This window comes from Pangasianodon hypophthalmus, chromosome 4 (genome assembly GCF_027358585.1).
Source record: "Pangasianodon hypophthalmus isolate fPanHyp1 chromosome 4, fPanHyp1.pri, whole genome shotgun sequence".
Classification (NCBI taxonomy): Eukaryota; Metazoa; Chordata; class Actinopteri; order Siluriformes; family Pangasiidae; genus Pangasianodon; species Pangasianodon hypophthalmus.
Genome location: NC_069713.1, coordinates 5,972,318 through 5,989,817, shown reverse-complemented (window position 1 = coordinate 5,989,817; position 17,500 = coordinate 5,972,318). Strand labels below are relative to the sequence as shown.

The 17,500-nt window shown below is 38.1% G+C and overlaps 1 protein-coding gene across 2 annotated transcripts in view; it reads right to left on the bottom strand.

Annotated features, from left to right (window-relative positions):
• The window catches only part of LOC113547279 (tensin-3), a 68,024-nt gene that overhangs the window by 7,591 nt on the left and 42,933 nt on the right, over positions 1-17,500 (bottom strand). Inside the window, exons 13-20 of one of the 2 annotated variants that reach the window (XM_053233439.1) lie at positions 16,033-17,121; positions 9,796-9,947; positions 7,987-8,107; positions 4,657-4,740; positions 2,547-2,658; positions 1,206-1,636; positions 525-611; positions 103-234 (exon numbers count right to left, since the gene is read on the bottom strand). In XM_053233439.1, the coding sequence (XP_053089414.1) occupies positions 103-234; positions 525-611; positions 1,206-1,636; positions 2,547-2,658; positions 4,657-4,740; positions 7,987-8,107; positions 9,796-9,947; positions 16,033-17,121 (2,208 nt within the window). The remainder of the gene's footprint in view (positions 1-102; positions 235-524; positions 612-1,205; positions 1,637-2,546; positions 2,659-4,656; positions 4,741-7,986; positions 8,108-9,795; positions 9,948-16,032; positions 17,122-17,500) is intronic. The other variant, XM_053233440.1, reaches the window with a different exon arrangement.

Here is a 17,500-nt window from a genome sequence, read left to right as displayed (position 1 = left end):
GAAAATGCTCTGGAACAAAATCACACACACATCACAGTCAGCCATCTCTCAGGTGTCCCATCCACCTGACGGGACACCTGCCTGCTTTCAGCCAATCCTTACCCTTCTTACTCTGCTGCACCACGGATGGAGGGGGCGTGGCCACCTTCATAGCCAATCCATAGGCGCCTTTAAACGAGTGGCTGTCGCGTACGATGAAGAAGCCGGGCTCTTTGTCCTTCAGCACTGCGATGGCTGTGTGGAGAGAGATGTGTTAATCATTCTAATCCTCACACACACACACACACACACACACGCACATAGCAGTGTTACACCACACTGAAACTGAAAATAATTCCCATACAATACAGTACAAAAGTATTTACTCACTCAGTTTACTCACTCATATACTGTATAACATTCAAATCATAACACACATACAGTTCTAACACTCACGTAGTACAGCTGCTACTTACTGCTCTCATTTTAAGCAGTTTTTTAAAGATTTATTAATAAATTCAACTCCTTCTGTCTGTCATATTTACCCTGTTCCCTTGCGATGTCCGGTTTGTACCAGTATTTCGAAGTGTCCTGGACGAACTTTACCGTCACCTGCTTGCTCACCAGGACATCTACAACAAAGAAACAAAAGAAGAAGAAGTCAGACTTATCAGAAATTGTAAAATTAATATTGAGGTCCTAAAAATTACAGAGAAATCCATTATGAAATAAAGAATAAAACACTTAGGAGAGTGCTGTTATTGGAAATTAATCAACAGTGGGGTGGTGTGATGAAGCAGAGCCACTGTTACCACCCCAAAATTGATTTCTTTATTTTTTTTTGTTTGTTTTTATTTATTCATGAACGACATTTACTTTTTATCCATTTGTAGTTCAAGAGAGTCTCTCTCAAAGTTAATGACTAATGTAAATTAGAAATGACTGAGAAACTGCAAACCTTAAACCCCTCTGTCCTTTGCAAAAATTTGGCACTGGAGACTCCTTCCATAAGGATTAGAATAAATGTCTCCTCACATAAACATTCACCATATCAACAATTACATCTTTTTTCCAATATGTCCCTAACACAAGTCCCTGTGTAAGTTGTTCTGATAGAAATGATAACATATTAGAACAAGTGCATTAATATAAACATATGATTTGCTGCTGCACTATTGTCAGATCTGCCAAGAACCAGTGCATTGTGGGAAGTTTGTGTAGTTTACCTGGTAGAGGGCTGACACTGCTGCTCCTGGCCTGCAGCTCGGGCAGTGAGTTAGGGAAGGGAATAGAGAGCGAGCTCCCACTGTGCGGACTGGAGAACCCGCTAGGTGCCGGGGACACAGAACCTAACGAACGCTCGCAGTCCGCGGCGCGCATCTTTTCAGGAAGCGGGGGCTGCTGGGGCTGGTAGCTCAGACCATCAGGCTCCTCGTCGAAGCTGAGTGCTGGGCTGCGGTTCAGTGTGTACTGCAGCCCTCGGGTCCTCTGACTGCCCCGGGGTGAGCTGTGGGTGTTGGGGGCGGGGTGAGGGTGTAGGTGAGGATGGTGCGATGGAGGTGAGTTCTGGTTGTAACCCATTGGGCCAGAGTGTTGGGCGTTGATGGAGGTGTGGCGATTGAGCAGTGCCCCTTCTGGGCAGGAGGACTGAACCGAGCTAGAGGGGAAAAAAACGGTATTTAATAACAGTTCCCGGTTATGTGAAGTGTGTGTTAGAGCTGCAGTTTCACAATGATGCTCCTTATTCCCGGCATCCAGTATCACCTTCTCAAAAGGTTGATGTATACCTATGTATATGTATACCTACATACACCTCATTGTTTAGAGCTTTATTCTAGGAGGTCACATGACCATAACATGTATACAGGCTTTACCTGTGCTAGGACTGCAATAGCTTATCAAATACTCAATGACGTATCCAATAAATCAATTGGAATTTTCAATCTTAACTTACTTTTAAAAGATGATTCCAAGCTGTGAATAGTTTCCAGAAACTTTCTGTTATAGAGTACAACATAGAACCTTTAATCATTGTCTAATAGAAAATGGTTTGTAAGGTTGTTTTCAGACTTGTGGGCTTTTTTTTTTGCCTCAAGAGATCAAGAGGTTGGTACATTTGGTGAAGCTGGTTTTTGAGTCTGGGAGCGGTCCAGAGAATCCATCCCTGCTCCTCTTGTAACTGGTGTAAGGCTCACTTCATGTTACTTCCTGACTCAGGGTTTTGTGATGGTGGGAAAAGGGTTGTTATGCTTAGTAGAATGCCTTAACAATATAAAATCATACTTTAATAACACTGGAGCGTTATAATTAGCTCATCATTATGGCGCGAGTGCTTGCACTGAGAGTATGTAACACAGGAGAATAATAAACAACAAGCAGATGAACCCAGTGCTATTTTGCAAACCTGCATGCACACATGCGATGTATGGAATTGCGCAATCGCTCCACAGTTCGGAATTAATTCTTCAACGTGAAAGCAAGCCTGGGATTATGAGCAGAATCTAGAGAATTATGAAAAGCCCATAAGATTGTACTTACAGCAGAACTGACCAAGCTGTTCTTCTTACCTGTCTGTAAGGGTTATCACTCCTCCAGTGGGCGGGGAGTGAGGGAAAGCTCTGTGAGACACGTTCACTCTGTTCTCATCATGTCCCATAATATCTGCAAAAGCTTTCATATCTGAAATCAAGACCAGCACACAAAATTGTTGTCAGAATATTAGGTCTTATACAGAAAAATGTTTATCGCTAGCTTTCTTTCTGTCCCAGTTTAAATGCTACTAAAAGGACCATTAGGTTGGATGCTAGCGTGACATCAAAGCCAAAAAACATTTGCTAGAGCAACAGAGCGCTATGGCAACAGAACTCAAGGTCACGGCCGTGTTTGGACAGACGAGAAGGTCACCTGTAAAAAAAAAAAAAAAAAAAAACCCTAACTGTGTTGTCACTCTGAGAAGTGTAAACTTTCAGGTCACTAAAGGTCATTTGCCAAGGGAGTGAGGAACTTTAAACCACAGACAACTTTGAAGAAAAAAAAAAAGAAATGAAGAAAAAGATGCAGGAGGCCAACAAGCATGTCACTTTCTTATGCTTAAAGAACAACATCATACTTTTAGCTATTTATAGTTAGATTTAATGTGGTGGAACATTCACAAATTCTTTAAATTTATCACGTTACAGAAGCTTTTTTGTCTCTCTGGAAGTTAATAAGACAAAAACAAACAAACAAACAAACAAACAAAAAACGCAGCTTGTCATGTTACTGAAAAACTAGAAATCACAAACTCCTCCTCCACATGTGCTGAAGACTTTACCCTGGTGGAAAACCTACTGACTGTAACAAGGCACTGACAGTGGAGACTCCTTCCTTAAATGTTAAATATACCGTACACATATAGTAGAATTTAAAGTATCTGCTAATATAGTAATATCTAAATTTTTCCCACATCCTCTACCACTGCAAACTTTCCTAAGCTTTAAGAGTAATGCTTTATATTAAAGGTCCATTAGCTCATATTATGTAACACATTAGTCAACAAGAACCTCAGCTTTAATACACTATCAGTAACATTATCACAGTAACTAGCACTTGTATTGATGCTTTTAATAATAAACCAAAGATGAAGAAGATCTCAATTAATCAATGTTTATGCCATCACTAAGTAAAATTAAACCCATTAACTGGCAAAATTCAAAAGTTTTAACATTTATCATCATTAGACTTTATCATTATTTACGAACATGCTATTTAATCTGTGCTAATTTGTGTGACCTTTATATTGGATATTTCATATTAAATAAATATCAGTTAATATATCAATACATGTAACATTACCTACACTGTATGAATGCTAAGTTTAATATTTGATATTGTTATTTAATGCAGTTAATAGTCTTCGTTAAGAGAACATTAAGATAAGGCGTTACCCCTACCACTTTAGAAAGGGTATCTGGAGAGCGACTCCTCTTAAAGAGCATTGAGTACTTTTGGAATGACGCTAATCTTTATTGCCCCTCAGGGAATTAGCTCTCCAAACGCAGGGGTGGATACTCCAGCTATAGAACCCAGTCAAAGCAGCGTGGACAAGCCATCAGAGAGCCCTTTTCACATATGAACAGCTTCTCCTAAGCTGGCCTTTCCACTATTGTTCAGCAGGCTGTTTCCTCCCATCTTGGCCTTTTGTCAGGGGTCAGGAAGCACATATGTTCAGCCCTGTGCTTACAAAAGACTTGACATTTTAATAAAGCCACCTCTCCAACGTCTGCTGCTCTCTCAGCTGTGTGCTTCCCTTCAAAACTGGGTTAACATTGGGCCATGTATGAGTTTTGTTGGAATTTAAAACCAAATAAGAGCTATTTATTTAAAAAAAAAACATGAATATATGATCTATTGCACTAAATGTTGCTCCAATAGAGCAACTACTCAAGGTTGTAAACTGTCCATTTCTTTTTAATTGGTACTTCCAGGTGCTCAGCCATAATCCAGACAGCATTCCTGAAGTTCTCACAGTGCACAAACATGTACGTTTGCTGGGTCAGGACTTGTACGGTGTATTTAGTCTGAGACTGCTTAGTCATAACCATCCCTTATCATATCACATCTACTGAGAGAAAAACATAACACAACCATGCTGACATCTCACTCGCTTCCGTCAATCAGATCTTAAAGGCTGCTTACCGTGCTCCGTCCTAAAGGCTCCGTACATCGGCATGCTGGGAGATGGAGTCTGGGTGAAGTGCGTGAACTCCGGCATGGTCTTCACTGTGGAGAAAGGATCGAATGATGGAGATTATATAAGAAGCGTAGTGGGAGAAGTGTGGTCGGACATGTTGGAGCGAGTGTGTTGACTTCACAGAACGGACTGCATACACCACATCATATTTTCAGTATTTTGGACAGACGTTACTCACTTTCTTCGAGTAAATGAAGTAACTACAGACATTTCGGTAAATCATAAATTCATTAGCGAACCCATTAGGCTGTGAGATCTCCAATGCAATTGCTAAATCCCATGTTTTGGTTCAACACCAAAGTATGGCAAACTAGCTATCTAGTTAAATGCAGACTAAAAATGTGATATTTATTTTCACCTAAGATGTTATTAGCAGAGTTATGTCTGCAAACTGTACAAGTTATTTTACACAATGACCAGAATGCATCCTTCGTTGATGTAGTGAGTAGCGTGCACTAGTAGTGTGCTGCTCCACCATGAAACATATGTATCATGTATGTTAGGTGTAAATGTACATATCAAGCTCATTGTTTTTTCTTTCTCTGGTTAGTGGATGGGAGAAAACAGGCTGGTTACCAACTTCACAAAAATTTACTACTTGCTAAAGAAACTACAAATGAAAAACTAGTATCCTGGACATGCAGTGTGCACACCCTGAGCTCCCGGGCTACTGATTTGTCCATCTTTATATGTTATATGTACTTAAAACACTGGTAGGTGTACGTGGCTAAAAGCAGCTTGAATTAGTCGTGAGTTGTACCCAGTGTCTTTGTACATGTCATGGGAGACTTCTATAGTTTGGGCATTTTTAATGTCTTTTCAAAGGCACAGAAAAGACAACATTTGTTGTCATAAACTTAACATGGACCAAAACAAAAGACGTATATATATATATATATATATATATATATATATATATATAGAAGCCAAATCAAAGCAGGCCTACTGAACGTGACCCAATAACAATGTCTTTCTATAGCTCAGATGAATTCAGACCAGGCTGTAACTGCAAAGAACGTAACAACGCTTGTTGGTTGTGAATCACTAATCATATGATGCTTATCTTAGTTCTTAGTCTTACATAAAGGTGCAATAGTCATTTTTGTTTTTACTTCTGTATAAATAACCTGAAAGATATGAAGAACTTGATATAAAAATAATGGTTTAGGCCATGGCCTTAGCAGAGGAGTATTAAGTTTCTGAGAAAACCTGTCTGGAAAACTGATTTCCGGTCCGGAATGCTTGTTTGTGTTTGGATGCGCCTCCTGTTGGTCATTTTATAGAACCTCTATGGGCTGCTGTAGATCATGGGGGCGGAGCTTTGAGATCATGGGCGGGTGTGGGGCGGGGCTTAAGGAGTAAAAAAAAAAATCATCCAAATATCGAACCCACCTAGCCATTAGAGACCTAATCTTTAAAAAAAAAAAAAAAAAACTGACTAATATTACCTAATGCACCTTTAATGTTCTGTCATAAAAAACTAAATTCTGTGCTTTCTCTTTAAATGTAGATCCAGGAAGTGTAATCAATGACAGATCCCCAAAATGAAGACTGAGAGACACAATCACCTCTCCCATCACTAATAAGAATTTTAAATGCTGAGGTATAGAATCTTTTATCTCTTATTTTTTACATAATACATAGTACATAATAATTTCATTTTGTTGTTTTGATTACTTTTTTATTCTTAAATAGATTCAGTCATTCGGTTTGGTTAAACTGCCATGTGAGTATAGAATACAGTCAACATTCAGATCCCAGCTTTGCCAGAGAACCACCACTGAGACTTTAAGACCAGTCACACAGATCTACCCTGGATTTTGGAATACAGAAAATTTGAAAACATCTACCAAACCGATGATCATCCATGATTGTCAACCATCTTATAAAGTGTTATGATGATTCCAAGCTTTGGTATCTGCTCAAACCACCAGTTTTCCAGGCTCCTGAGATGGCTCAATAGTTCTATAACTATTAACTATTGTAATTTCTTCTGTCATAGCATTCACAGACCTGTAGCGTTCCTCCAGAAACATAACAGCACTTGAATCATACAGTCAGGTCCATAAATATTGGGACAGTGACACAGTTTTGGTAATTTTGCCTCTGTACACCACCACAGTGGATTTGAAATGAAGCAGTCAAGATGTGACTGAAGCGTAGACTTTCAGCTTTAATTCAAGGGGTTTAACAAAAATATTGCATTAACCGTTTAGGAATTACAGCCATTTTTTACAGAGTTCCTCCATTTTCACAGGCTCAAAAGTAATGGGACAAACTAATATAATCATAAATATTAGGATTATTTTTATTACTTGGAGGTAAATCCTTTGCAGTCAATGACTACCTGAAGTCTGGACCCCATGGACATCACCAAATGCTGAGTTTCCTCCCTTGAGATGATTTGCCAGGTCTTTACTGCAGCCATCTTCAGTTGCTGCTTGTTTGTGGGTCTTTCTGCCTTCAGATTTGTCTTCAGTAAGTGAAAAGCAGCTCAGTTGGGTTGAGGTCAGGTGACTGACTCGGCCATTTAAGAACATTTAATTTCCAAGCTCTTGGGCTGCTTTCACAGTATGTTTTGGGTTGTTATCCATCTGTACTGTGAAGCGCTGTCCTATCAGTTTTGCAGCATTCGACTGAATCTGAGCAGAAAGTATAGCTCTGTACACTTCAGAATTCATCCTGCTGAAAGTCTACACTTCAGTCACATCTTGACTGCTTCATTTCAAATCCACTGTGGTGGTGTACAGAGGCAAAATTACCAAAACTGTGTCACTGTCCCAATATTTATGGACCTGACTGTATGTTGTAAAATGGTGAACGCTGAAAAACATGGGTTTGGCTAGTGATGAGCACCAGTCCACTTCCAAACACAGGTTTAAACAAGCATGAAGTGTGTTGTGTAATAAATTTGGCACACACGCCCAAGATTTCAGCTTTCAGCTACTAACTGAGACATCTTTATGAGCCCCAGAGCAACCTGCACGTACTGTAGGAGATGAGTGTGACGATTGGAATGTGTGAATAATTTGGTGTTTAGCAGCAAGCAACATGGTTACGGTAATTTGTCATGGTTGCATAATAGCAGCACACACCAGTACACCTAATTACAATTTCTAGCAACATTTCTATCAACGTAACCATAGCAACTACAAGCCGAAATCAGCTGATTGATATCCGGTCACATGGCCGTGATGCGTATGATTCTGTGAGTCTGTGTGTATAGGCGTGTGTATACATAGGTGTATGTGTGTATGGGTGTGTAAGTGTCTCACCATAAGGCGTGGGTGGTGAGATGGGGAAGGCTGGTGTTGGAGGAACCGTGTCACTTCCTGTGTCCAGTCCAGCACTGGGACTTCGGTACTCCACACTGTCTGCTCTGTACAGAGGAGCTCGCTGAAATACAAACAAGTTACAGTAGTGTTTTTATTTATTTAAGCTTTTAATTTGTGGTTGTTTTCACACTTTTTTTTTTACCAGTTTGAAGCCTCTTGCAACAAGAATTAGGACTGTTTTAAGAGAACACAAATTGTGGTCCACTTAAACATCTGTATCGTTGATGTACAGAGAAAACTGGTGATTGGTGGAGTTTTTCAGGTTACTTCCTGTTTAAAATTTGGCAACAAAACAGGAAAATAAAGACAGTATCTTCATAATATGAAGTGAATAGGGGTTTAAAATCCAAGGCTAAGTGACTACAACTCAGAAAAACCCGATTATTGTTATATAGGAGCAAGTAACTGCGATTGAAATGATTCATCTGAACCGTGGATCAGTGTTGATTAACACTAATGAAATAAACTAGTGATTTATACCACAGTGCTGTTGAATTCTGGATCCTGATTGGTCAGAAGGTGTTGATTACTTTTCTATAACAGCAGCTCGGATAATAGCGCGGCTGCAAATCATTATCGTTTCTACAGTAATAACTTACACATGATGGATTACACATATAAATGGATAAAAAAAACTGTGTAATTGTTGATATGGTGAAGTTTTCTGTGAGGAGTTAAATAAAACGTGTTAATGTAAACATTTATGGAAGGAGTCTCCAGTGTCAGGGCTGCATAAAAGACGTGAAGCTGTAACTTTACGTTTTCTGACATCTTCAGAACAGTGGAGTTCACACTTTGTGGTTTCTCGGCAATATGACAAACTGGGATTTTTTTTTTTTTTTGTCTAATTAACTTCACGCAAGAGGAAGAAAAGAGAGGCTGGTGAGGGAACGACTGTTTAATGCTCACAACATTAAATGTAACTATAAGTAAATAAATAAATAAATAGTATGACACATTCTTAAATTTTAATAAATTGAATTGTTGGCAATTAGCTGTGGTATAAAAGGAGTAAAACACTTCAGGACACCCTGTTATAGGAAAATAATCAACTTTGGGGTGGTAACAGTGACTCCGCTTTGTGTTCATTATCACCCCACATCCTCACTGATTATTTTCCTATAACAGCATGATGTTGAATGTTTTATTCCTTGCATATTATCTAGTTTTGCAAAAAAAAAAAATAAATTTCTCAAGCTAAAGTGATGTATAAAATTACAAATGGAAAAAAATGATGATGATGTTTTAAAAGAGTCCAGAATCAGAATCCTGGGTATGTGTGAACACGTCCTAAACATATATGAATGTGGAAATGTGTTTGAAAAATTATACGTGTATAATAAACAATATTACACATAAGTGTAGATATCTATACTATATACTGTATATTGTATATTGGTGTGTGTGTGTGTATTACCTGTACTTGAAAAATTAAACATGTATAATAAACAGTATCACACATAAGTGTGCATATGTATACTGTATACTGTATACTGGTGTGTGTGTGTGTGTGTGTGAATGTGTATTACCTGTATTTGAAAAATTAAACATGTATAATAAACAGTATCACACATAAGTGTGCATATGTATACTGTATACTGTATACTGGTGTGTGTGTGTGTGTATTACCTGTACTTGAAAAATTAAACATGTATAATAAACAGTATCACACATAAGTGTGCATATGTATACTGTATACTGTATACTGGTGTGTGTGTGTGTGTGTGTGTGTGTGTGAATGTGTATTACCTGTGGTGGAGCTACATTGTGTGTGTATGTCAGTCTGTCCCCAAACTCCGGCTCCATTTCCCACGCCGGCCGCACACACACTGTCGCGTGTTCGGCCACTTCACTGCCCTGACGACTCAGAGTGCGCAAACTCTCTCCGGCAGGTGGGACAGCTGATCAGACGCAAAAACACACTCCACATTACTACTGTCATTAACACAGGCAGATGTGTGTGTGTGTGTGTGTGTGTGTGTGGGAATGTAATATCCATAATACTTCCTGCTCATATGTTTAGGATCACCTGCTTTATATTTACACTTTTCACACCACATCACATCTTCATCTAATTTTAGGTGAATGTCAACACTTCCTGTTTAATCCTTATCTAAAATACACAATACGTTTCCCAGCTTAGCCTGTATAACTGTTTATAAGTCTGAATAATGAATTTCATAAATTAACATCATATTACATAATGCATGATTAATTATGAAGATCAATTCATAAGGACATTATAGGCACTAATGCAGTATACTGGAATAGTATGTGTATAGAAGCTTACAGTATATTACATGCTTTATAATCACAGCGCTGTTGAATTCCCCATTCTGATTGGTCAGATTCAGTATCTATTCATTATCTGTAACTGCAGCTCTGACATTGCATTAAATGTAACTAGAAATGGATAAAAAAGCACAATGTGTTGTTCTTTATTTAATAGAAATATCAAACTGCTCTGGTATAAGAGGAATAAAACAGATTGTGTTGTGCTGTTATAGGAAAATAATCAACGTTTCTGTGGTAACAGTGACTCCGCTTCATCACAGCATCCCGTTGTTGATTATTTTCCTAGAACAGCACAACACAAAGTGTTTTATTCCTTACATAGGACATGTTATTAATGATTTATTCCACTGAGGATTCACAGGAAGTGTTAGCAATTCAACACGGTGATTTCTGGATTTTATATATATATATATATATATATATATATATATATATATATATATATATATATATATATATATATATATATATGTATATATATTTAAAATCCAGAAAACGTCATATAATATCTTTAAAATTTGTACGTTTATGATGAAACCTTTCTCAAACCCAAATTGTTCCAATGTTAACAATGAAAATTAAAAAAAAAGCAGAAAAAATATATAAAAATACATGCAGGAAATGGAAAGAAAAGCATGTGAAGAGTTTAAGCAGTGTATAAAAGACTAATAAAGATGAAGAATAATAAGCAGTAAAGCATCAGAGCTCCAGAAAGCAACGCCCAACATGCAAACCTTTTCATTTCATGTATGACTTAATTTTGTATATTGCCTAAAAACATACAGGCTGTCCTGCTATTTTAAAGAAGGGCCAGAAATTCAGAGCTGTACCTCTGGAGTGTGAGCAAACAGCCGTGTGTTTGTCCGTCTGCTTGGAGTGTGAAGTGTCATTTAGCACAGAAGTGTTAATCTCCACCGTTCACAGAGCTGGAGAGCTATTCCTGTCTGTGGAATGTTAATGTGGAGGAGAGAGCATGTGGAGCACGAGGGGCCGATCGCCATCTCACACACCAGCTCTCTCTCACTCCACTAAAGACTTTATCTAAAACAACACGAGCTGAAACTTCACACTGCAGTTCAAGTCAGATCAGGCTGATGATTCTCTTGTCACGTCTTCAGTGATATATTCATAATAATGTGATGATGGACTCACAATAACAATAATTCAAATATTTATATATTACTTATAAATTTACTTTAACATGTTTGCTCTTTAATTGCTTGGTTTTTCATACACACCACAACTCTTTAGTATTACTGGAAGATCAATGTTAGATTCACTTGTTTTTTGTTTTTTAATTAAAAAAAAAAACTTAAAATGAAGTCTTGTCATGTAATGCATTACAGCTTTTTCCTTTAAGGAAATTAATTCTTAGAATAAAATAATTAGAATAATAAATAATATACAAAATAATAATAACAATAGCTATACTACTGTGATGATGATGATTATTATTATTATTATTATTATTATTATTATTAACAAATATAGATCTAATTAATAATTAATTATAAATATAAAAATAATTAGATCCTTTAACAAATAAAAAAAGATTGCAATTGAAAAATATTTTTAACTGGAATTTTTTTAAATATAAAGAGACTTTTTTATTGTGGTTTGGTTAGGATTGTTTTTTATACTTATACTTTATTATTAATTTTATTATATTTTATTATATTTGTAATATAAGTGATTTTGTGTTTAATATACTATTTATATATTTATTTTACCTGTTTGATGCTGTAAATGTGATAATAATAATAATAATAATAATAATAATAATAGAAAGTTAAGTTAATTTTATATATTTTTAGACTCATCATAATTCCAATGAATCAGTTCTGACTCAGTCCCCATGTACTCAGTTTAATGATGTGTGAATCACTCGATTCACTGACGATGACGAATTTAAAGCTTCAAAGCTCCAAGCACCTTGTAATTGAGACGTGATTTGTAGCACGTTTCTGGTTTCCGGTCTGTGTGTTTTTCTTTTACACCCTGTTTTATTTTTGGCAGCAAATTATTATATCTCTACAGTTTTTCTTTCTTTTATATATATATATATATATATATATATATAAGCCATACATATGTTTGGCGTTGGAGTACGCTGGTGTGTTGGGGCTGCACATGATCATTTCACACATGTTATTTTGTGTCTTCGGGCCGCTGGCTGTCTGTCAGGAGCAGAGAATGCCGAGCCTCGGGCTACTTCTGTTCCTCTCCTGGAAATTCCAGTCTCTCACAGCCGCCTCGCCTCTGATCCAGTGGTTTAGGCTCCGCACTCTAAATCCTGCTTTTATACTCTGAGTGAATCATCACTTCCATGTCCTAATGTATAAGTCATAATTCATTCGATGTATGGACGCAGCAGCCTGGAAACGAGCTTCATCTCATCAGATGGATAGTGAAATTCGTCTGATCTTCTTCCTGAAGTCTACACACTGATCTTATCGAGCCAGATGTGCTCCACTTCTGTTTCTGATCTTTAGAATAAACAGACACGGCTACCGCAAGCGACCGCGTTCCCACCATGCGTCTACTCGAATTCAAATCAATCGCCAATCCAGTAACACTCTGAACTCTCTAAAGTTTTAAAAGTACCAGTTCCTGAAAAGTTCTTTGGATGTGATTAGTCCTATAATGTACAGGTGCTACATTAAACCATTAAATGTTCCCTGAGAGGGACAAATTCAAGACCTCTTTAGGGTTCTCAAGTGTAGTGAATACTCCAGCTAACAATTTTAGGTGAGCAGATCATTTTACCAGCTAAACGTTACAGTTCTAGCAGGGTTTCGTTTCTAGAACGTTCAGTCTGGTTGAAATGTTTCTGGTTGTTATGAGAAACTATTTAATCACCAAGTTCAACACGTACAGGAAATTGATTTGTATGTGGTGTGACGTAAATTAAATACAACAAAACAACGTAATAAAATTAATTGGAACTTGTAATACTGTAATTAACTTATAAATAATTAATAATAAATAATTTTTACTTTAGGGCCTACACTGTTGTATTGTAACATCTTCAAGTGTATAAATGTTAGCAGAAATGTTTCCAACATGTAACCTCTTTTTTATTTCCTAATGTTTTTGTCTAACTTCAGTTTGTTTTGTTTTGATTTTCTTTTTTATGTTACAACATAACCAGAAAGAGTACTGAAACTATTATGTTTTTGTCTAACTTCAATTTTTTTTTTCTTTAAGTTATGGCATAACCGGAAACATTACTGAAACTATAATGTTTTGTCTTTAGGTTACTGAAACCATAATGTTTTTGTCTAACTTCACTTTTGTTTTGTTTTGTTTTTCTTTTTCATGTTACAGCATAACCAGAAAGAGTACTGAAACCATAATGTTTTTGTCTAACTTCACTTTTGTTTTGTTTTGTTTTTCTTTTTCATGTTACAGCATAACCAGAAAGAGTACTGAAACCATAATGTTTTTGTCTAACTTCATTTTGTTTTGTTTTGTTTCGTTTTGTCTTTCGGTTACAGCATAACCAGAAAGAGTACTGAAATTATAAACATTTTGTCAAACTTCATTTGTTTTTTGTTTGTTTGTTTTTGTCTTTAAGTTACACTGGGACCACAAAGAGTACTGAAATCATAATGTTTTTCTCTAACTTCATTTATGCTTTTTTTTTTTATTTTCTTCAAGTTACAGGGTAACCACAAGTCCAAATCCTTGAAGTATCAAAATGGTTTAAAAAGGTTCAGCTCAAATATCATCTAATAAAACCCTGAAATTGTATTGACCTTTGACATCTTGTAAATCCAACGTGTGTAACTATTTCTGCTGTTTAGGTGTGAACAATCTGATTACAACTTTTACTGTCTCTAATTGTCCATGAACATTTCTCACATTCCAGAGCAGAGTCTTGCTCTTGGTGTGTGTCCGAGTCTACAGGAGCCCCCCACGATGCCTCTGCACCCGAGCAGCTGGATAAACAGGCAGCATTCAAGGCTACCATTTTGTAAACATGCCAAGATAATGCGAGCTGATAATCAATCAACTAGCATAGTGTGCTAATACAAAAGTCATGTTTTGCCTTTGATCAATATCACAAAACCCCATCCTTAAGATCCCGCCATTTTCTCTACTCCTTTTCATCTTTCTTTTTTGTCTTCTTTATTTTTTTTGTCTTCATGTCTTGCTTGTACAGTAGAATTGGCTTTTCACTTCAAAAGAATTCCTAGGACATCTTGTCAGCTCTTTCGTCAAATCTCTCCTTTACACCCTCAAGGGAACAAATGTTACCTGTTGCTCTAAATTCAATCCCAGCTGCAAAGTTCCTGGATTATGCTTCTAATGTTTCTGTGCCATTTAAAGGAAATAATAATCATTTACTGCAGTTCAGTATGGAAAACTGGTGCTCCTTCACTACCACAACCAAATTTCTGAAATATGTTTTTACATCTGTCATGAAAACACTTCAACATAAATAAGTCGAATCTAAAGAAATAAGGATTCTGTCCATTCTGCAGCCCATAAGGGCTTAAAGATTATCCCCAATAGGAGCTGATAAGAGTGAATGTACAAAAGATCTCCAAGAAGCAGATACCTGAGTAAAGGCAAGTCCAAACAGCTAAACCTTGTCACATAGCTAAGATTCTGCCAGGAGCTCTGATTTCCCATTTATGTGAAAACTGCTTTGAATTCCTTTAACCATGTTGTTTGTCAGGCATAGCACAATGGTGTTAAGCATGAAAAGTGCCAAAATGGTCCCTATACACATTAATAAATGCCTTTATTCCATGTTCTGTCTTGGCAAGACTTCACACTTTTCTGCAACAAGTAGGTGACACTATAATTTTAAATGTTGGTGACAAACCCAGTGAAATGTGCAGTATTTACATTGGAAATGTGTACAATGGACTGGTATCACACAGATCAATGATACTCATAGATCAATGGAGAATTAACCAAAAATCCATGATTTCCATTGTCATGTTTTATTTAAACTCCTGTAAAACATGGATCTTATCAGGAGAACTTAATGGTAATTCATCAGCAAGAGCTTAAGTGTGAACGCAAGCCTTGGACCAAGATTATTACCAAGAGCTGATACAATTCTCACTGAATTATCAGGAGGGCTCACCTGTGAACAGAAGCTAGTACATTATATATTATGTACTACCACTATAGTTTCTTCTTTCCTTTCTTCCTTCCGTACTTTACTTCCTACATTCCTTGACATATCCCCAAGGGTTCCCACCCGGATTTAGGAAACTATCATACAGAATCTTTCACTAACATGATATAAATGTTGATTTTTCTTTCCTCATAAACATATTCTGAGGTCTTTCCTCCATCTAGGTCCTTGCTTCAAAATGTTCAAAAACAGCACTACCACCAAACCCACCACCAGAAAGAGTACAGAAATGTTAACCAGGTGTCGTCAAATTGGATTTTGATTCGTAGGTTGTAGCACCACCAGCAAACCCACCACCAGAAAGAGTACAGTAATGTTTACCAGATGTAGTTACATTGGATTTTGATTCATAGGTTGTCGCACCACCACCACCAAAACCCACCACCAGAAAGAGTGCAAGGATTTGGCATACTGGATTTTGACTCTTAGGTTGTGTTAAAATGTTGGGACTATTCAACTTCACATCTCAGTGACTGAATCCAACCCAGAAGCCAAAATCAGATCTTACAGCTTTTAAAATCTTTTCTCCATCTTACCTGTCTGCTGATTCCTGTGGTTCTCATTGAGTCTGAGCGTCAAGCCCTTGTTGTTACAAGTAGAAGTCATAGCCGTGGACCCTCCATTTCTTTTAACCGAATTGGTCCGTGTTGGGATGGGCACAAATGTAGGGTCCAAATCCAGGATCAACTGGTTAAGCTGGTCGATGGAGTTGTCGATGTCCACTGTGAGCGAGTTAAACTCCTCGTCATGATTTTTCTCCGTCTCCTGGCTTGGCGATACCTTTGGGGTCAGAGCAGTGTGGTTTTGATCACTAATGATCATTTTGGGTGAAATCTCTTGCTTCTCCCCATGGAAGTTCTCCTCTACTCCACTTTCCTCAGGCAGGTAGGAGTAGTGAGGGGCCGCTACCATTTGCTGCTGGCGGACCCAGGTCTGAGTGGAGTAGTTGCCCTGCCGGAATTGCTGCCCCCTGGAAGCTGTGCTGGAAGTGGCGGTGACAGGAACAGAGACAGTTCTCTTGGCAAGGCAGTTTCTCCGTGTCTCAGCGTATGCTCGCTCATATTCTTCCATGGCTGCTGGGCCATGATGTGGGACATCCTCAATCACGCCAGGGCTACAGAAGCCATCAGAGAGCAGAGAGTTTTGGCTGCTCTTGTGGTATGATGAAGAGAGAGTCCCTAGACTGTCCACACTGCGCAGGTCGTGGCCCGACATCAGGACCTCGTCATCCAGGATATCCGTTTCTCGCTCTTTTGGCCGGGAGTTGCCGTTCATATGGACCTGCACTGGGTGATGGAGGACTCCCTGAGAGGCTGAGGTCAGCTCCATTCCATCATCTGTCCGAGGCTCATTGAGCCCAAATCCACTCAGCAGGCGATTCAGCTCTGCCTTCTCCTGCTCACTGGGACCAGCAGACTTACTACCAGACACAGGGCAGCGCTCAGTCCAAAGGGAAGCACTCGAGAGACCGGAGTCACTGCTGGCTGAAAGAGCGTGATCACTATGCTCGGGGCTGGAGGTGACAGATGTGGTGCGGTTGGATCTGCTAAGGATGACTGTGCTGCCCTGGCTTCGTTTAGGTGAGAATTTGTCCAGGGTTGCGATCGGGGGCTGCAAGGGAGGAGCTGGGGGAGAGAAGAGATGTAGCGCTTCAAGAGGTCAGCTGGGTTAAAGACACTTAGAGACAGACAAATAGTGGAAACATTCTGGCCATACCACAAGGCAAAGTGACAATCATCCATACACTCTGCAGACCAATGATCAGAATTCTTTCACCCTTTAAAAGAACAAACAAACTGGCCTTGTTCCTTAGAAATATTAAACATTCTCACCCAGAAGACATCTATTGATAAAACCACTAACAATGATACACTTTGCAGTAATAAATTTTGAGTTTGTGTAAGTTTAAATTAGATTACATGTAAGTTTCATGTCGCAAAACTGGGCAATTCTGAGACTTCTGAATCTTGGAAGAATGCCCTGAGCGTTTTTTTTTTCATATCT